The sequence below is a fragment of the Sander lucioperca genome, chromosome 20, assembly GCF_008315115.2.
Source record: "Sander lucioperca isolate FBNREF2018 chromosome 20, SLUC_FBN_1.2, whole genome shotgun sequence".
NCBI lineage: Eukaryota > Metazoa > Chordata > Actinopteri > Perciformes > Percidae > Sander > Sander lucioperca.
In genome coordinates, this window is record NC_050192.1 from 13,095,701 (window position 1) to 13,117,512 (window position 21,812).

Here is a 21,812-nt window from a genome sequence, read left to right on the forward strand (position 1 = left end):
AATATGAAAAAAAAAATCTAATTTCATGATATTTTTGACCAAATACATCAATGTCAATATTGTGGCGAGATTGTAGGGTTAACTATTAGTGCTTTCACAAAATATTAACACAATGAGAGTGAAAAATAATCACCAATAATGTGAATACAATGACTAAGTGGGTAAAGGCAAATAATAAAACTACCAGGAAAAGAAAAAAAACACTTGTATCATATCACGATATTACGATATCCAGAATTGAAGACGATATCTAGCCTCATATATTGATGTTGATATAATATCTATATATTGCCCAACCCTAATGCAATATGCCATAAATCTTTTCTGAATGTTCTGGTGTTCTGGTAGTCTCGCATTGCCAGACCCTCCTCCGCAGCATTCGGGATGGGAGAAAAACGTGCTCTGGTTTATTGGCATTTATTTAAACCAATCACAATTGTCTTGGGCAGTGCTAAGCAACAGCGCCTCTACAAAACAGCCTCGGGAAGTCACCTGAACAATCCCGGAAGTGGAACGTAGTGGATATAGACTAGTGTTCTGGTAATTTATATAATCTATATCATCTAAGTGAGTAAGAGCAGAAAAGTTACAAGAGGTTAGATTTGTAGTATAAGTATTAGAATTAAGTAATTCAGTTGTACCAGCAAAGACAAAAAGATAGTGGGGAAAGTTCTGTGTTTGAGGCTGACTGAAGATCCACAGGAGTACAGTTTATTGTCCTTCATGAGGAAAAGACAGTGAAAAATATCCATTTAGTTAATTAGAAGTCTGAATGAGCCATTAGCGCATAATTGAGGCTGTGAATAGAGGTTTAATGAATGGAAAATGATCATGTCATTACCCCGCCCTAATCAGTCATTTAGTCTGTAATAAGACACAACTTATGATTGCGCTGCATATTAAAATATAGACAAAGTTGGCTGTTGTTGGCCAGCAAACAACACTGATCGAGCAAATGTACATCTGCAGGTCGTTCATTCAACAATACATACAACACACAGAGTGTGACAGAGTTTGCGTCTGTGATTGTCCCCCCCCCCTTATTTTGCTGAGCATGCATGCTTTTTTCTGCATTGTAGTAAGACACATGCCAGGGAGCAACCCAGTATAAGCACAGCCTCTGTTTACCACTACCTTTACTGGAGCAATAAGAGGTGAATTGCCATCTCATTCAGCACTGAGGTTTTACCACATAAAATTTTGATTTCTACACTCAGGCATGCTTACCTAGCCTGGTCCTACCAGACTCTCGTACATTTCATTTGTACTGAGAGTCTGGCCACTCTCCTTTGACAAGTGTTAACTTCCTTGAAGGCGGGTACTCTGTTGAAGTTTAAAACTATTGGATCTGCCCAGAGCCACTCTGGCTCTGCCATAACCAATCGCTAACGTTTGGTTCTGACGTCGGCTTAGCATCGCTGGCGTTCGCCTTAGCCAACTCATTCACCGCTAACGGAGCAAGCTGGAAAATCAAACTTTTCCCGAACGCCATGGGGAAGAGGGCCACAACATCATGGCCACCAACAAAACTCAGCAAAGATTGTTCTTGCTCGGGCTTTAACTTCTGGATATTCAGCAGCGTTGCCACAATGGACCGAATGGCTTCACTTGCATCTTTCTCCGCCGCCATTACGGAACTACAACTCAAACTAGCGCACAACCTCAATGTCATCGTTCTCAGCCACTCCCTCTGTTCGCTGATTGGACCGGTGAAGATTTGACCAGAGAAAACCCAAGAATATACTGCAAACCCAGACGTAGTACTGAAGGAAAATGAAAATTGAGCGGAAGTACATAGGAGGGCGGAGCCAGGCTAATGCTTACCCACCTGTAGGCTACATTAAATCTGGTTAGTTAAAAAATGATGTATATGTCAAATAGCCTACATGCAATATCCTACCCACATCATGTTCTTGAAGTTACCTAAAGCAACAAAAAGATTATGCATTCCAAGAAAGGGATATTTTATTCATTTATTATCCAGCATCTCTTATATTTCTAGTCTGCAAAAGAGCATCATTGAAGTACTTCAATCAGTTGTTAACTGCTACACTACCTAGTGATAGTGTTGAAGTGGTGTGCATTGGGCACTAGTAACAAAGATACCCAGCATCTTATGAGTTTGGGGAGTTGTATTATTTTTTCACCTTTCTAAAACCAAAAACACAAAAACAAAATTGTAACGAATATATTATCTGATAAATGTTTATTGTAAATTAGGAATATGTTTGTCTGCTCTAACGTAAGTTGCTGATGTTAGCATCCTAGATAACTAGTAACAGCATTACTCCCAAGGCCAAAGAGGCTAAAAAAATGGATGCAGTGTTACAGTCAGTAGGCGATTTGTTAATTTTTTAACGGGGTATGGATTTGTTTTGTTCAACAGCGCCCAGTTCAACCAGCAAAATTGACGGTCATCGGCTAAAAATGACAACCCTGCTTTTGTAAACCTCTGCGAAATCCATGAACCACTGTTTCATAATTACCACATATTTCAAGTGGCAAATCTACCACCATTAACATTGTAAACCGCATAGACACATTGTAAACTGCATAGACTCAGTAGCTAACGGGAGCGGGGCTTATAGCAAATGGTCAGTTAAGGTAGAATTTTTAAAGTCTTAAATGTATTTTTAGATTGATTGTTAATATCTCATCTATCTAGCCACGTCAAAATGCTTAATCAAATAATAACAAATTATAATGGATGAGGATGAGAATTTCCCAAGTTGTTTTTCTTTCTTTTTTTTTTTACAATGGCCCACTGTATAATCACACTCAAGAACACACACACACACACACACACACACACACACACACACAAAAGTCACTTACATCCTGTCACGTCGTCTAAACCAGCATCTCAGTAAAGAACACCTGATTTTGTTTCTAGTCCCGCTCGTTCGTATCTGCTTCAAAGGTATCGTTAGATTAAAGAGAGCCAGGATACCGCACTTTTTCATCTGTGCTACTGTGCAGCACTAGGCTGCTCAGCTGTTGGAATTTGAATGAGACGGATCCAGATGAGAAGACTGGTTGAAAAGGAGTCAGGATATATGGATTTCACATATTTGTGTTTATGTGAAACATAAATATGTTGATATATGTTGATAATGTGAATAAACAGCTGTAAAGTCTCCAACAAACACCGACCTAACTCTTCCACAAACACTAATTACAGTTGCAGAGCCTTTGCACTTTTATTTCTTAAAAAACAAAAATCAATGAACGTTACCTGACTAAACGCCTTTTTTGTAGGCCTATATAATATTTAGTATTTTGTTTTTTACTAAGGTTGTTTGTTTTGTTCTTGTGCAAAAGTGTTGGTGGGTTTTTTCCTCAAATTATCCTCAGTTTGACATTTTGGGACATACGCTTATTCATTCTCTTGCCGTGAGTTAGGTGACAAGATCAATACCACCACAAGCACATGTTCGAAAAATGTCAAACTATTCCTATTTTTCTTTTTGGAGAAATAAGACTGGGCGTTCTGTGCTAATGTCACAGTTATAAAACACTGAAGCAAAGACAGTGCTCCTTTGAAAAAGCGTATTCCATTTTTACTTGCATTAATATGATACTCTTTTTATATCATGTCTTGATGCAAGAAGCTTGCATATAACCTAAGCCTCAATGCCTTAGCATTAAGCTATGTATTTGGTCATGCCATTGTGCTTCATACATGTATGGAAATGCAAGCCTATTTCAGCGTAGGCCTCCACACCATACTACTGTAACAGTTCAACATTAAATTATCTTTGCTATGCACATTGGGATTAATCATTTATAATACTAGGTTGACTGCAACCATTTTTTTTCCCTCAGTTCCTGTGCCACTTCTGTCACAGGTTGCACATTATTTCAGGGAGATGGTTAGCTGTGAGAAACGGTGCTTACCTGATTTAATATTATGCATAAAAGCCCTAGCGATGGGGATGCCAGTCTGATGTCGCTCATTAATTCTGCAGTTCAGTGGGCTGTGGACAGACACAGCAGATTGACAGGGGATGAGGAGACTTCACCACTGTCTCCTTAATGCTTTGAAATGGGAGTATAGTTAAGCTTTGATGCCTCCTATCGTTAAATGGACGCGCCCCACACACACACACACACACACACGCACCCACCCTCTCTGCACCCGTATCCTACCCCCCATACACACTGTCAGTCAGTCATCCCATGAATACTGTAAACTGTAGCGACAGGGTAAATTACTCTGTCAAGCCACAAAATATCAAAATGCTTTGTGACTTCCTGTGAGTGTGAATATGGAGATCAGGAGGCTTGGTTGGGTACAGCCTGGAGGCAGGTGGGGTAATTTTTCCAGGTGCAGCAATCATTGCAGTCCCATTTAATACTCCCATGTGTTCAATTAACAATCATTTTCTTCAAATCACGCCGTATTTTTAGAGCGTAGTGATTGCACAGTATTGATCAGTGGCAGCACTTACGTATATGTTCCTGCATTATGTATCTTAGATTAATGACTTGACTGCCTCTTCTCATGTTTTTCTTGCCTGACACTACACACACACACACACACACACACACACACACACACACACACACACACACACACACACACACACATACACACACACGCACACAGGATCAACTATGTTGTTCTCTGCAGGAGACAATACCTTTTCTTCACAAAGAGCACATTTTATTATAGAGCACCAGAGAGATGCAAGTGTTGCTTTTGTGCCTCTCAAATCCAAACATGTAAACTGCTGGCCCCAGCATGCATAACGCATGCTGACTGAGCCACATTCAAAGTGAATCACTGAAAACTTTGGAGCTCTGTGTGTTTGACACCAGATGGGAAGACAGCAGAAGCATGATATGGCTGCTATGGTTTTTTTAAGGTAAGTTTTTGTATTTCCACAGAAAATGTGTCCTTGGCACTGAAAAGGTTCAATGCATAGAGGACGTCTATTGAATGCAAAAAAATGTTTTAACAAGATTCTACAGGCTCCGTTAGGCTGTACCTAGACACAGTGGTGCATGGGCTAAATGCTAACATGAGCATGCTCATAATGTTCATAAAGTTTGACCTGATGATGATGGTTAAGGAAAAGTCTGGAAATCACTAAACATATTGCAATTTCTCCTGAGGAGAACATGACATATTTGCACCACACTTAATGGCCATCCATCCACTAGTTGTTGAGATATTTATGTCCAGGACCAAAGTGGTGGAACATATTACCATTGCCACGCCGAGCCATGCTGCTTGCGAGGCTAAAAATAAATCAAGTGTTCAATAAGAGTATTTTTTTTTTTTAATCTTTTTTATCAATATTGTTTTATTACAAATATCACAATGAACAAATACTGAACTGAAGGCCTCACTTTACAGTGAAAAGCAGCAGGTTTGAGTTGAAAGGCTGCAATATTATACATATTATTGACTTTCCTTTCAAGGGTAGCCACTTAATGTGAAACATTTATCAGACAGACCATAACAATGTATTTACAATAAATAGAAATAACAGTAAACAATATAAATATGAATCTATTTAACATTAAAAACATAATTCACACATTTATGGTTTATAGTAAGGGTTTGGGATTGACTCATGGTTTAATTAAGTCAACAATTGAATTAACCAGGTATTCAACCACTCGATAGATCAGAGTTTTGACTGTCAAGTGAGGTAAAAGTGTTTCAAAAAGCCCTCCCAGCTCATGAATAATAGAAGCTTCCGATGAAAGTTTTCTCAAAGTTTGTCATTTCTCAGGTCTGGCATACAATGCGGGCTACAGTACAATCAAATAGTTTCAACTCTGACCTTGATGGTTTGGTGATAGAAACATAAATAAGAAATTACAATAAAAATGTTTACAGTACATTGACATTCAGTTTAAAAAAACCGTTACAAAAAGTTACTGAGTTTACAAAGTGTGAAAAATATTGTATTTTCCCAATTATAAAAAATGCCACCTTTAACGAGGCAAGTGAAGTCGCTTCATATGCAATGAAACCCAAGAATATGGAGTATGGAGAGACAATACATAGTGTACTTGAAGTTATTGTTTTGGTCCTTCACTTTTTTCTGTGAATCAGTTTGAACCAATATGCTACCAGAATCATCTGCTATCAGAAGCCAGTGCATTGCCAAAAAGCCAGTCTAAGTGATAGTTACAAAGTTGTCTTAGCAATACTACAGAAGTCCTCAGCAGTGGCATTTTTATTTGAATTTTACAAATTTTTTAATTTTTTTCATATAGCAGTAGTTCCTGAAATGCAGGCTACCGGATCTTAAAGTGTTCAGTATTGTATGTGTCCGCTAAACAGTTGTGACAGATAGGAAGGCGTTATGTACTTTGGAGCCCTCCGGGACTCTAGCCCCATGGCTCATCAGCTCCTGGATGGTCATCCAGTTATCCAGGATCTTTTTGTTTCGTTTCTTCATCATCTTTTTGTGACTGAGCTCCAAGATATTGATCTCTTTCCTGCCCTCAGCTCCGCTAGCTGGCCCCTCCTTTAGACACTCGAGGCGGCTCTTTTGCATGAACTCCCTCCTCTTCCTTTGCTCCCTGGCCCGCGCCAAGTGCTGCTTCCTCTCCTCTTTGCTCCAGTAGCGGCCCATCTTCATCTCGCTCATAGCGTCGTCATCTGTGGTCATGCCTCCGCTCCTCTCCTCTCTGATCCTTAGTGCCCGCTCCCTCAGGATGCGGTCACGAGCAGGCCTCCGGGCAACGTAGCGTGTGCCGTCAGCCCGAACCTTGACCTTCCACTCTAGACGGGGTTCCCCAGGGCGTCCGCTCCGGTGCACAGGATCTCGACAGACACTGAGCAGACTCAGCTGGCTCTGGGAATATTCCAGGGATGAGTGCTGTTGTAGCAGCTGCATGTAGCTCTGCAACACAGAGAACATTGTTAGCACATAACTGTCTTCAGAGGTGCCTCACTCAAAGGCGTATCAGCATTAGGTTGACAAGTCTCTTCTTAATACACCTACCTGCAGTTGCCTGGATCCTCCCTGGCCTTGATAGGGGGTTGTCTGATAAGAACCATAGGGAAGCCCCCTCCTAGAATCTCTGGTCCTCCCTTTCTTCTTACACCTCTCATCGTCTGCAGGCAGGGCAGGGTCTGATTCGGACCGGGAAGGGTTGCTCTGGTCTGGGCTGCTGGAGATAACAGAGCCTGGGTCTGCTGTTCTGCTATGACTAGGTGTACCCTGGGGCTTGGGGATAGGGATGGGGATGGGGCTGGATGGTGTGGAGGAAGCCAGTCTGAGGTTTTTCTGGTTGGTGATGCTGATGTGTCTCTGCAGAGAATGATCAGGAGATCTTTCCATCCCTAGTGGTGTCGACCTTGCACTCTCCGCCGTGTTGTAGGCACTGGAGCTGTCCTTCTCTCGGATCCTGTCGATGTCTGACCGCTCCGGGTACTCGTGGATGTCGGCCAACCTGCCATGTCGCTTGTGTCCGTCTTTGGGGCTCCGTCCTGGCGAGCAGGACGCGGATTGTGAGGGGTCCAGCTGGTGGGCCTGGCGGAGCTGATGCGCCTGCATGATGCTCTGGCACTCAAGCTCAATGCTGCGCAGTTCCTCATTTAGCATCCTCAATTCCTGCTCCACTCCATTTTCTCCTCCAACACCATCTACGCCATCTTCATCCACTCCATGCTCAGTGAGACTACACTCTATGCTGTGTCGAATTGAGTACACCCCACACTCGCCTCCATTCCGGATTTGACACTTGAGCTCAAGGAGTTGCTCAAACCGATTCTCTAAACCTAGGATCCCGCCTCCACCATTGCGAATACTGACTACCCCTTCATGGCCTTGGCCTTTGGACAATGTCCTTGGACTCTGGGTGTTCTGTGGCCCTACAGTCCCCCGTCTTGCGTGTGGATGCTCTGCCCGCCATCGCTCCCTCATGCAGTGGGCTGGGGTCCTCCTGTGTAGTCTAGCCAGCAGTGGTTGGTGCTCTGGACTGTCTGTACTGCGTCCAAACCCACTGTCTTTGTCTTGATTGTTGGAGGAACATGTGGCTGTGTCTGTTGTTATCTCTTCTTCACCTAGATGCTGGTGTAAAAAGAGAGCTAAAAACAATTAATCCTCCTCAAGGTCAATTTCATTCACTTGCAAGACCTAATGTGTGTTGAAGTTCAGGATTGTGTTACACGGTGCACTGTGAAGGGAGAATGATCATCCAAGTATCCCTAGGAATTATGTCCATATATGACAACTCTGCACCTTAGGATTTGTGTCCAATGCCAATGTTCAGTGCCATTGCAGGAAGCAGTATGCCCTACATGTAGAGAGGCTGAAAGTTAAGGTGGTTGATGTCTGTTTAGCAAATCTGATTTTAATGCTGGAGACCAGCATTTACATCCCGTCATAGACCTGCAGTTAAAGCTTGCCCTTTCATTTACCATAACCATGATCTTTCCATAACCATAACCAGGTGCTTTGGTTGCTCAACCTTCACTAACCTAACCATATACATGATCTTTCCCTAACCAACATGTTGACATGCGCAGATATTGTAGGAAGCTTTAAAAATATCGTCATTGAATTTAATCCAGGGTTTTGTAGAATTGTCCAATAGCAATGTTCTTGTGTTGGGGTTGGAATCCTGTGCTTTTACTATCCTTCCTTCCTCCACACCTTCTTTTACAGTGTTTAGTCCTTCCTTCCATCCTACCATGTAACCTCTCCTCCGGCTTTACCTGACACTCTTCTGCCTCTTTAATTGGACATTTTTTGTCTCCTCTTTTGATGCATTTCTCTCAGTTAACGCTCTCACCTCATCTCCTCTGTCAAATGTATGTTCCTTCTGTTTCCTCCTCTCCTCCAGGATCTCCATCTTCAGCTCCTCCACAAGCTCCTGTTGCTCATCATCCAGCCATACCTCCTCCTCCAGCTGAAAACACATCTTGTCAGAATCCTGTCTCTCTCTCTCTCTCTCTCTCTGTGTATGTGTGTGTGTGTGTGTGTGTGTGTGTGTAAGAACTCCAGACAATCATGCTGACAGTTCGAATGAAAGCAAAATGCACTTAGCAGGAAGGTCTTTGACATGACATTTTCAAGATAGGGCAGGGAATTCTGTGTTGGTGTGTGAGTATTTACCTGGATTTCTGGTCTTGTCACCAGTAATATGATGCTCCTTGCTTCTTCACTTGACAACAGGGCAACGGCTTTCTCTCTGTCTTGCACTTCACAGCCATTTATCTGTACATCAAAGACAAGTATAAATGGTCATGTTAAGAAGAGGGAACTTGTAGAAAGTCCCAACCACACACCCAAGCAAGGACCTGTAATTTTATCATCATCATCCATTTAACTGACATGAATGGAAAAGATGGGTGTAATACAACGAACCATTGTTCCTATTCTTCCTAGACACACCTTGACTAATCACATACTGACACCTTTTTCTCTCTCTCCTTCTTCTTCTCTGCCCATCTTTCTCCCTCCTTTAGTCTCTTAGTCTCACACCTTTCTTTCTCAGATCTCTCCATCTGTCTTTCCTCCTTTCTCCCAACCCTTCTTCCACTCCGCACAATCCCTAGAAAAAGCATGGGTAGGCTGCACACCCGGTAAGGGGAGTAAATTGCGAGTGCGTAGTTCGACCTCACAAGAGAGTCTGCTCTCAGCACACATCCAGACACACAATTAACTGTTCTCTGACAGGTGCCGTTCATCTTTTCCCTCACTAGAGTAATGGGGCTGTCAGAAGAAGATAATAGGGCCAGCAGTACAGCAGACCCTGCTACCCACAATTATTCACACTACTACTACTGTAGTGTTACTACAGAAACTCTACAGTAAGAGAATGGAGGTAATCAGAGTGATACGTACAATAAATATGGAGGAGAGGTAATGTTGATACTGTTGTTTAGACTGGAAGTAATATGTTATGTTGGTTACTGAAAGGACAGTAAGTGTCCATCAAGCACTATGTTTTTTTTATCCATCATGCTTTACATATTTGTTGTTTCAATAACAGTCAATATCTCAAATAGTCTAATTTACATAAACTAACAAACACAAGAAATTACTCATTTGTGTGAATGCCATTGCTCAGAGTAAAACATCATTGCTGTACTAGAGGGTGATCCAATTTGTGCTTTACTGCATGATCAAGTTCAACATTTTCTTTTAATTCACTTCGTCTTAGTTCACGCTTTAAACGTTTTGTAATTCTCTATCTTTTTAGGGACAACACACATTTTGGATGCATGCATAATGATTTGAAATAATATAGTGACAAACATGCCATTGTTATGCAAATTAAAAACTGTCATTGTGTGCATTTTCTTATTTGAAAAAATGCATTGTAAGTGTGTAGGGTATGTGAGGAGTATACCAATATTAGAGATATGTTGAGTTTGACAGTGCATATTGTCCCCCCATACAAACAATACCACACAATTCTGTGTTAAAATGGTCGTGTCATGCAGTAAAAGTGCCAGTGCACTAACAAAGAACTGAGAGACTCTTCAGATGCAAAGAGGTCTGTAAGCTGTCAGCACAACAGCACAACTTACAGACAGCGGGGCACTAGAGGCTCAAATAGACTCTCAGGGTAAGGGCAACAGTCAATCAGAAGGAGGGCAGTCAGAGATAGAAGGTGTTTTCAATGAATTCAGGTCAGGCATACAAGTGTGTATTTGCATATACCCACACAGATATGCACAAACATAGAAAGAAATATGGGCTGAATTTTATAAATATCACAGACATGGCTCACATAATAGTACTAAGGGTAAAAGTTGTATTCACATACTGTTCTGTGCAAAGGCTTTACAAGAAATAGACAACTTCTCATTAAATCTTAACGAGGGACCGTTCACCTTGGCTAGAAACACCTGGTGCCACTAATTGGTAAGCCTGGAGTCAAGAGTGCAAAGCTTGACACTTTGTTAATCCTGTATTCCAGTGGTGAAACAATGGGCACTAAAACTATTTTGTATCTGCAGTAGACTGGATACAGATAAAAACTGTTCGTATACAAGGTTGCAAAATGTTAGCAGTATGTGTTTAGAGGGAACTACTAGGTGTTTTCACATATGAGAAAGAGTAAGACTGAGACAGAGAGGAGTGATAGAGATGATGTAGTGTCTAGTATAACTGCGACTAAGGGCTTTAATTTCCCTGGTAAAACGAGGTGATTAAATATACATATGCTCGCCTGTACCGGAGACACCAGCTGCTTAGCTATCCTCTAAAAACAAGTCTTAAGTCTTTCAAGCGGCTTGGATGATCAACCAAGGCTTGTTTGTTCAACATAGAAAAAAGAAACAGGAAAATAGGCGATTTGTTTTTGTAAATACGATAGAAAACATCAAAGATAACCTTCTGCCAGTGATGTGAAAAATATTGAGGGTTAAACCTCTACATGTGAGTTCATAACATAACCTAGTGTGAATATACTTTGGTCTCTGTGTAGAAAACAAGCACCTGTAGAATTCGATCTCCTTCCTTGATGCGTCCATCTCTTGCTGCTATGCTGTTCGGCTCTACCTGCATAAAAGAACATGAAAATGCTGACAGCCGGCCATTGTGTTTCTCTGTTTTCTCCACAAAAAACCCCCACTGATGTACCGCTCTCTAACCACTGCTCTCTCATCTTTGCTGTCAGGGAAAAAGTCAGTTTTTTCCATAAAGTGAAGATGCTTATTTTCTCAGTGACAACCTCGTATTTTTCATCTGATACATGTTGCATTTCACAGGTTCTTGGCGCAGACATTTGTGCTTCATCCTGAGTTTAGTAGCTTGTGCCTGACACTGACTGAGGTACATGCAATTCCTTGACATATTAAAGAGTATATGAGTTATAAATGGAAAAATCCAACTAAAAGAAGAAAAAAAAGTGTTTATGACACAGACATGATTCTATTTTAGTTGAAGGAATTCACATCTCGTATTTTCCAAAATGCATCCCAGTGGATATGCAACAACACTACAAGCTCTCAATAGCCATTTCATACACTTTGTTTTTTCTTGCATTGAAGATCAAGAGAGATAGCTACATGTGGAAATAGAGAAAGGAATCCCATACTTCCCAACTCGCAGCAATTTTATCCATACATACATTTTAATGAGGGGAATTAACATTTGTATCCTTTTATCAAACATACAAAAATAGATGCGTTCTGTCGGTGGGAGACTGCTTTCACAATCTGTTGAGGTTCAGCGGGTTTTGTATCAACGTTCAGATTCTCCGTCAGGTTCAAGAAGAACAGGTGAAAACCAGAGAAATACCTGGCAGGGTTCACAGATTTATATACACTAGTGCACAGCGCCTGTTCAAAACGTGCCTGTTTGGAACGGGCCGATTGCTTGGCCCCCTGTATTGCTGCTTGCAGCTTTCTCCAGAACCATTGCACCCCGAAATAATTTACAGAAGACCCCCAAAGCACTTAATATGCAACTGTAGACTAGTCTTACTTACTTGAATTGGCAACCAAGAGTGTATAATAAATAACGTCTATAATGATAACGCAGTAACGTCTGTTAACTGGTGTTGATGTTTACGCAGTATGCTGTATTGAGGTCAACACATATGTCGGGTGCAATCTAGCATCTACCCATTATGCATTGCAGTTGTTAATATAGGAGTTAATATAAGTGTGCTGGCCGTCTTGGCTCACACTGGTTCAGATTACAGAGCCTCCTAATTTTAGTTTTATTATCTCTCTGCTACAGTAGTTAGCACGCATTAGCCCGGAGGGCTAATTTCACTAATTTACTTTTGTGAATGTCTTTGTCACCCTGAACGTACCAAATTGAACTGATCTGCATCAGTGCATCAGCTGGTCACTCCCCTCTGGTAAATGGCTACACTCAAACAGGGCGCCTTACTTAAAGTTGCTTTAGTTTGCTCCTACCTGTTTGCTGCTCGCATCTATGCTACCCACCTCCTCCCCTGCTCCACCTTGTCGTGTATAACGTGGCATTTGCTTCTATGTCATCGTTGCTGCTCTGTTCATATGGGGAAATAGTTAGCTCTCCCAGTCTTAAACTGTGTGAGGGTCCCCTAATGCTGCTACTGCTGTCCCCTGATTCACTGCTCTTTCATGGTGCTCATGAAAGGTCAGGGGACTCCTCTGAACAGAGCCATACCGCCAAATTTAATTCGTAATTTATTCAATAAAATTTCCTAAAGCATTTTTATTGTCTGTGTTGTTCTTGACTTTAATGGACCTGACAGAACTAACAATAGTTCACAGTGGCCTCCATGTTTACTACCATATGCCAGTGTGCTGCGCATGCAGGATGGACTTCTGAAGCACTGCCGCAGCGCCGGAACAACAGAGACTCCTGCCTTTTTATAGATAGATGTAATTCTATAAAGACTGAAATGAGCTAAATATACTATTCTGCCATTTATATCCTTAATTACAGCATTCTAATCCTCATAACAGCTCTTACTTTTCAGTTCTTACCTTTTTTGTTCATAATGGGATTGATACTGCACCTGCAGTCAGACTTAACATTTTTCCTTTTTCAGTTTGTAGTGCTTAAAGCCCTCATAATTCCCTCATTCATTCAGGTTTGTCTCGGAAAGTGCAATAATTTGTTTTCATTTTGTCTTAACAATTATTGTGCAAAAGGAAGTTTTTTTTCTGAGCTGTAAATCATTTGAATAAAAAGAAAAATAAAGAATCTCTGTAATATGCCCTCTCTTTGTTTAGTGTGTTTGGTATTCAGAGTGGGTACAGTAAATGTGTCATTTGACATACTGTGTGTGGGGTAAGAGACGGTTGTCGCTCAGAGCTAATTAAAACATTCAATTAAAATGAAAGAGGAGGAATGAGAATGGCAGGACGTGAATCACATTTCAAACCTGACTTCCTCTTTGGCCACGTGGAGGTCATTCAGAGTTGATATTTGACTGGCCCTCATTCAGTTCGACTTGCTCCCTTATTTAGAATGTAAAGATGGAAATTCAAATGGGATTTCATGGCATCTTTTTTATAACTTCCTGCTCCAAAGACCCCTGAGAAAGGGACCCTGAGTTTGATTGAACGAACATGCAGCCCTGTCTCAATCAGACAGATTATCAGTAATCAGCAATTGTGTGATCGGAAAGGCAATTACCATTAAATGCTAAAAAGAAAACAGTTTTATGTGGTAACTCTATTTTTTCACCTTAAGTGTCAGTGTAGGAGGACCAAATAACGGGAACATCTGGCCCTACCTGGCTGACATAGATGCTGGTGTCCTCCTCATCGTCGGTCCTGTAGCACAGCGTCAAGCCAAGCTTCTCCTGGCTGTTCTGTCTGCACAGCTCCACCTCCTGTTTCACACACAAACAAACCAATAATGATTTAAACCAGAAATGTTTTCCCATGGTGCACCTGTTATGAGTGCGCCTGTTTTTCCCAGTGGATCTGATGGATTCCAAAACCATATCATTTCAAACACAGAGTTTACTCATCTGTTTTACAGAGCAGCTGAAACGATACCACCCACGGGAGATGAGGTCCAACTTGATTTTTATGCTCTACATCACCGTCACTAATCACTTTGGAAGTGTTTTGTTGTTCTGTAGTCATAAGTAGTGAGATTGCTTTGGGCAAAGATGATCTATGTTCATTTTCTACTGATGTACAATATCCAGGCAACCTTAAATGTGTACCTCTCTCTCTTTTACACAACACACACCCATTCATAGTTATATGCTTATGAGGACTGTTTCCCCAAGCCCCTAACCAAAACAATAACAACTACTGTACATGCCTTACCCCCAAACATAACCAATTAGAGCATTGGTGCATTTGAATAAACGTTTAACATGATACATTCAAAATAAACGTTCCTCTTGGACATAATTTGTGTTGCATTGTTGCAATATAACATGTTCTTGCTTGCCACAATTTCTCTTTATTTTATTTAAACAGATTTGCTTATTTGTTACTTGTATCTTTAATGTTCTGGCTTTTAACCTGCATGAATAGATTTTTTGGCCACTTGGGGGCAGCGCAACAAGCCATATTAGCATGGCTAACATGTCAGCAAACAGCTGCCTATTTACACATCCAGCAGGCACGGAGCAGAATTAGAATTAATTTAGAATGATTGTGCTTGACTTTCCTTTTAGCTCTTATTTGTGCTCCACCAACTCCTAACGGAAATTACACACACACACACACACACACACACACACACACACACACACACATAAACATAGCCCCAGCCCCCTGTACATCAATGAAATGAAAGCCTGCCAGTATCAAACAAGACCCAGCATGTGGCAACATACAGGGGCAGGTCTTTGATGGCTATAGTGATGGTATTTCACTGGCTGGTCCGTCCCAAGGGGAAATGTCTCTAAATTTAGACTGTATCGCTACTGGCTCCTTTTGATTTCTGCTGTGTATAAAAGTAGTCACATAAAGATAACTTAGGGGGTAATCTGTATTAACCCCACGCTGCCAAATTCATTTCAGCGCTGTGAAGTTGTGGAAAGAGGGGAGTGGGGTAAAAAGGAGGATGAAGGTTGGGGGCAAGAATTAAGCCCCAGCCCCCTTTTTTCTGACATGGGAAACCACGATAGCAGAGATTAACAGTGGAAGTAATTAATTTCTGTGGCATTTAACCCCCTGTGCAGACAGCCCTGACCTTCAAAGGTTGAAGTGTGTTATGAGTTTATAATATTGTTACACTATACACCGGTCTGGAATACTCACACTCATCACCAGTTTAATACACTGGCTGATTTGTACAAACCCTGACAGTGAAATAACAGCTACATGCAGTGGGATCAGACAGCGCTAAAGCCTTTATGTCAGTGCACATTGGGTGGTACGCTGGATTACTGGAGTCCGTTATCGTGGTGTGAAGCCTACTAGTGAAGATGCGTTGAGCCGTGGGTGCTTACACTGTAGAGAGGCTCTATTAGTGATGATTGGATACTAATATGTGGCACAGTGGAGTTTAAATTATGGCACAGCGGTGATGTCGAAACTAATTTCATGTTGCTTACAATGCATTGTGACAATTGATGAGATTTATCGTCTTAATTTACGGTATGTGGTTTCCTAATTTGAAATGGGAGAGATTGCATTTACCACATGTTACTAACGTATATAAGAAATGGAGACGTGACAAGAGGTGGCATGCTGTCTTTTAGAACCACATTAAACATCTGTTTGTAACATTTCAGTCTAATATGCATAGTTACTTCATGTTGCATTCAAAAGAACTGAGACTGCCGTGCCTAATGTTCATTGGCTCATTGTTTCCACATTGCAGATGATGACATCCTTTCAGCTGCCACTATTTCATAGCGACAGTCTTTACAGTGATGATAATTTAGTCCGCCAGAAAAATAAGATACTGTGGCTTCTTTTCAGATTTTCTCATCTGCTTATGTGGTACTTGGTCTATGCAAACCTATTTGCATGGCAACTGACAAACTCAATAAACCATTTTGCTGGCAGGGTGGTACAACATAACACTAATGATGTCATCAGGGTTATCTTTCCTGGGTTAAAGACTGATTGATTGATTGATTAAAAATTAAAGATAGATTTTAACCGTAAACCTGTGTTTATGAAATGGGGGTGTGGATGTTTAAAGATGAATGCATTTATCATACAGTAATAAAGATAGTATCTAGTTGCATCATGGTAATTGTAGCATCCAACGTTTTTGGTGCTTGGCCCATACTAGAGAGTGAAAACCTGGATATCTAGGCCTGTGCTGCATTGGTGTTGACCATTCTTCATTTATGATTTATAAAAATTTGTACTACGTCTTTTTTTTCATTTTTCTTTTATCCCCTTTTTTCCCTGCACTGACAAAGCTCAAAATGACTTTATTCTTGTAGCACCCCTTGCATACCAATATTTTTTTTTATTTTTGAGGATTAAAGAAACCCGTCTCTGATGTTTGGCACCCGTTAACTATCCATAATTAAGACATGGTTTATTTTGATGAATTTAGCAAACAGCTAACTGGCTGCTTTTTGGCAGGCTGCTGCCACTTCAATAACAGCACTGTGTAACCTGATAATCAAACAGAGCATTCATTAAAATTTGCCATTATTCCACATTACTTTGCCTGGGAAGTAGATATAAATATCCAAAAGGGTTTGCAACTGTTGAGAACATGATTAAATCCGATATCCATTACAGTATTTTTAGTCTGGATATATTGGAATAGGAATGGCTTGCTATTCCACTGTCAACTTTATTTTTCCTCCCTAACAATCAAAGATATAAAACGGTTAGCTCTGAAACTCATTTTCTACATATACCGTCTGCTACTTGGCAATATTGTAGTTTGGTAGATTTGGCAGAAGTAGCAGTAGTATTATGACAGCAGGAGTACCCATGTGGACAATCAGTTGGAAATGAAGCTAAACCTGTCAGAAGTAACGTTCCTGGGAACGGCAGCTCTATTCTGTTCCATCCAAGAGGAAAGCCATTCATGTTTCAGTTAGATACACATGGATAGACAGAGGTAAGTGAGGACGGCTGATTTGATGTGTCTACATCTGGCGGGTGGGGGGCTTGACTGTATGTGTGTGTGTGTGTGTGTGTGTGTGTGTGTGTGTGTGTGTGTGTTTGTGTTTTGTACAGCTGACTTTGTTCTGATACTACTGCTATTACTACACACAAGCCCTCCACCCCCCATCCCACCCCTGACACACACCGTATATAAGGTAAGGCCACAGCTGGCAGCAGAGTAATCCTAATGACCCACAATGCAGTTCACTGAACCAGGAAGGGCCTAATAAACCAAGGCGAACCATTGACAGTATCAAACGTCAGCCCATCACTGTCACCTAGCATGACCTCGAGGTCCACCATCTGAGTGGCATGATGCATCAGTTACAATGGAGATACTTGTGGGTAGACTGTATGGAGTAGTATTTTATTATGCAGTAGTAGTTTGGCAATTAGCAAATGTTAGCATGCTTACATGCTAAAGTAAGACGATGAACAGGCTTAAGTTATCTGTTAAACATCAGCATGTTAGCATTGCCATTGTGAGCATGTTAGCATGCACATTAGCTCAAAGAAGTGTTGTGCCTAAGGGCAGCCTCAAAGAACCTCTAGCATGACTGTACATATAAGGATGTCTCATCTTAAATATATCTACGTACCATATGTAATGTAATGTGTAATTAACATGTGCTAAACTATACTAATAAAATAAATGCAGCTGCTAATAATATTGATTTGTAAAGAATCACAAATTGTGCCGTTCCAAACTAGCCACGTAAAGGCAAAGGCATCATTATTGAGGTTAAGTTGTATTTTTTAATATAGAATATTTTTAGTCCTGTCGACCATACACCAGACCAAAGTTTGGAAATGCAGAAGATAAGACTCTTAATTAAATGGCAGATAATCCTCCAGCCACAACTGAACATAATCAAATGCATTAATCAGTGCAAGGTCTTTACATTCTGTAACATTGGTCACCCAAACGAACAGTGAGTGCTTGCTTTTTAACCACAAGACATTCACAAATTTTATTAAGCTTAAAATGGCTTTCTAAAAAGGGGACACAAATATTTCTGAAGGACAGTGCATGATGAAAGGGAAACTAACAGCCTGTGAATGAAACCCAATGGTAATTCAACAGGGAGGCCTTTCAGACAGGGATTTTCTTTTGGAAAGATTATATGAAGAATGTTCTTTCGGCCTAAGCCCTGGGTCTTTGCTATGCTACTCAGAACAATCTAAAGTGTAGATGCAGCTTTCACAAGGGGCAGCCAATTTTCTTGTATTGTTGTGGGACTTGTGATCATCACACGCCAGGGCTGACCTTGGATTGTCTCCTGAGGTTGTGTATTACTGACACAACAGTGGCCTCTTGTCCAACTGCATTCAATCTAGTTGGAATAGCTTAGAAATCTGAAGCCACAGCAATGCCCAACATGCATTTCTATTAGTAAGTATTGTGCTGTGCACATCCTGGGACTTCATATGAGTGATACAGCATTATCACCATTCAATTTTTCATTGGAAAAATGAATACACTGTATATCACTATCAGTTTATTACATCCTTTTCAGCACCTATCAAAATATGTTTAAATAACAGCAGCAAAGGAAGGATAATGAATTGTCCAAAATGGAAAGGGTTCACCCTCTGGGGAGCATACATGTTGTTGATAAATTCCCTTTGCAACTTGCCCATTATGTTTTGATATTTCTGTTTTTTTTTTCTTCGTCATTGGATAGCCAACAGTAGAGAGATGAAAGGAAAATAGGGTATATGTATCTGATGTGGACCATGGCAATATATACCAATGAAGTTATCTTGTTCTGGACCAAAGTTGTGGACATATTGACTGAAAGGCAAAAAAACATGTTGTACTGTCTCAGTACTTTAAAGTACACTAATATAGCAGGAAGATGCAAAACCGTACCTCATACTCATATTCTTCAGTCCTCTCCACCTCTGCTGGGATATTGGACAGGTACTCTGGACATTCATAAAACTCATGCTCCATGGTGTGGATGGAATGACAACTAGAGAGAAAGAAGAAGAGATAGTTAAAGACCATTGATGTTCCCATATGTATGTCTTCGGGGTTGTTATCACAAATTTGAAATAAGCCGATAAATTATTGAATGTCTTTGGCAGTGTGAGAGTGATGTTAGTTTTATTAGCTGCATGTTTTAAATGGCTTCTTTGAGAAAAAAAAAAAAAAACATAAAATATTCTGATCTTTATCGTGCAACATAGCAGAACCCTTACATAAAAGTAGTTTTTTTCTCATGTTGCAACAAAACTCTTAACAAGCAATGCAAACATCAACCAATCGCCACATAAAAATCATGACCTCTTGTAAATTGTTCCATGATAACTGCCTCTCCATAATCATTGACCCAGACTGGCAGATTTGTAGTTTTATAGGACAAATTGATTTCATCTCCTGCCCAGCAAAGCCCTATAAATAGCCACAGAATGGACGTTGCGCCAGAATGCCCGCTCTATCAGCCCATTGGCTTTTAATCGCCCAGCAAAAGCTTCCATTAAAGAAAATGGATGTAGCACACAGAAGCAATTATTGCATGCGGGGTTGGCTCCACATAATGATATCACAGGGACAAAGTACTTAGCTTTGCTGGAGGTTTCCACACTATGATACAACTGCTTAATTACTACCATGAAATAAAAGAGAACAATGGAGAAGCCTCAGGGAAGCTTCAGGTTTATTTGGGATGGAAAATATATCCTGGTTCCAGTTTACAAAACATGGGGTAAGCATTTTCAACCTATCCATGTCATCTCGGTGTTTCAGTAGATGGAAAACTTCTTGCAATGGCTACATCTGTATAGTAAGTGTTTGCCCCACCTGTCGGACAAAAGAAAGGGACAGATGTCGGGGACGGGCGGAGTAGCAGGCCGAAGCTTCGACAGTGCCATAATATGCTCGAAGGTAATGTCAGTTTGCGTGCAAACATCCACCACAGACACGTTCTGTGGCGCGCCGCTGTAGTTATGTGCAACAGCGGCCGTGGATCTGGTGGGGGTTCGCCGGAGAACCTGGACAACGATGGGGTCTCGCCTGATGGCCTCCACCACTGCCTCCTCATGGTCAACCTTGGAGAAGTTGCGCCCGTTCACCTGGGGGATGAGGAGACCAAATCATTAGGACACCCTGTCCTTCATGTTGCATGTTATCGTAAAAAGATTGAATTCCATTGTCAGTGACAATAATTACAGTATATACTGCTTCTTAAAAGAAGTGACTAGTCAGTAGAAAGTGAAAGGAGACCTTGCACATTTATTAAAGATCACAGCCTTTTTTTTAACCCTCATTTATACAAGGACGATCTGACAGACATGCATGCTCTCTTCAGCAACAACCTGTTCCAGGAAAGTGACTGAAAGTTAAATGCTTTTATAAAGGGCACTTTGGCGGTAATTCTTGATGGAGGGAGCACATTGCATATTCGTCCATGTTTTTATCTACACGGTACACTTTCCCAGAAGGTTCAGACATGTTAACTGCTGACCAGCTACTCACAAATGCGCTTCTCTAACCAAATTTACACAGACTGTATAATATACTAGAGTGCAGCAGAGAAAAACTCTTTAATGAGCTCATTTTATCTTGTTCTTTTTTGTACCAATATTCTTCTTCCAATCAATCTAACTCAAATGCATTATTTACATTGCATTCGTACCATTAAGCTCATTAGACGTAGACTAATAATAATACTGATTTAAGAAAATGAGCAGCAAAGCAGTGGGGTAGACCGTGCTCCATTGGGAATATCAGTTTTAGCAAGCAGCGTCTACTTAATTTGCGCGATCAGAAAAGGTTGAGCCACAAGGGATTCAGTCGGGAAGAGATGTCACACTGACAGCTGTCAACGTGATAACACAAACGCACCTTTGCATTTAAGTGTAACCCAATTAGTTTAACCTCTGTATGCCTAGGCTGTGAAGTTCATTTTCAGCCTGTCACTTCCTGAAATTGATTGTTTGCATTGATTTTGGATGTCTGAGAGTGTCAGAGTGTTTGTCAAGGGCTTAAAATGTGGAAGCATATGCCTAATGTCAGCATCATTATTGGGAGAACAAATTAGAAATGTGAAGGGCTACATTCAGAAATGTCTCTTATACAAACCCCAATTCCAATGAAGTTGGCACGTTGTGTAAAACGTAAATAAAAACAGAATACAATGATCCCAAACGCTTATTGAGTGTTGTTAAAAGGAAAGGTGATGTAACACAGTGGTAAACATGCCCCTGTCCCAGCTTTTTTGGAATGTGTTGCAGGCATCAAATTTAAAACGAGTGATTATTTGCAAAAAAACAAAGTTTATCAGTTTGAACATTAAATATCTTGTCTTTGTAGTGTATTCTATTGAAT

General features: G+C 40.8%; 1 protein-coding gene across 1 annotated transcript in view; it reads right to left on the bottom strand.

The window, feature by feature from the left end:
- Positions 1 to 6,191: 6,191 nt before the first annotated feature.
- The window catches only part of pdzrn4 (PDZ domain containing ring finger 4), a 35,726-nt gene continuing 20,105 nt past the window's right edge, over positions 6,192 to 21,812 (bottom strand). Inside the window, exons 2-9 of the mRNA XM_031284929.2 lie at positions 20,286 to 20,557; positions 19,353 to 19,455; positions 14,164 to 14,262; positions 11,421 to 11,483; positions 9,087 to 9,188; positions 8,764 to 8,880; positions 6,969 to 8,039; positions 6,192 to 6,866 (exon numbers count right to left, since the gene is read on the bottom strand). Of these exons, the coding sequence (XP_031140789.1) occupies positions 6,294 to 6,866; positions 6,969 to 8,039; positions 8,764 to 8,880; positions 9,087 to 9,188; positions 11,421 to 11,483; positions 14,164 to 14,262; positions 19,353 to 19,455; positions 20,286 to 20,557 (2,400 nt within the window). The 3' untranslated portion in view covers positions 6,192 to 6,293. The remainder of the gene's footprint in view (positions 6,867 to 6,968; positions 8,040 to 8,763; positions 8,881 to 9,086; positions 9,189 to 11,420; positions 11,484 to 14,163; positions 14,263 to 19,352; positions 19,456 to 20,285; positions 20,558 to 21,812) is intronic.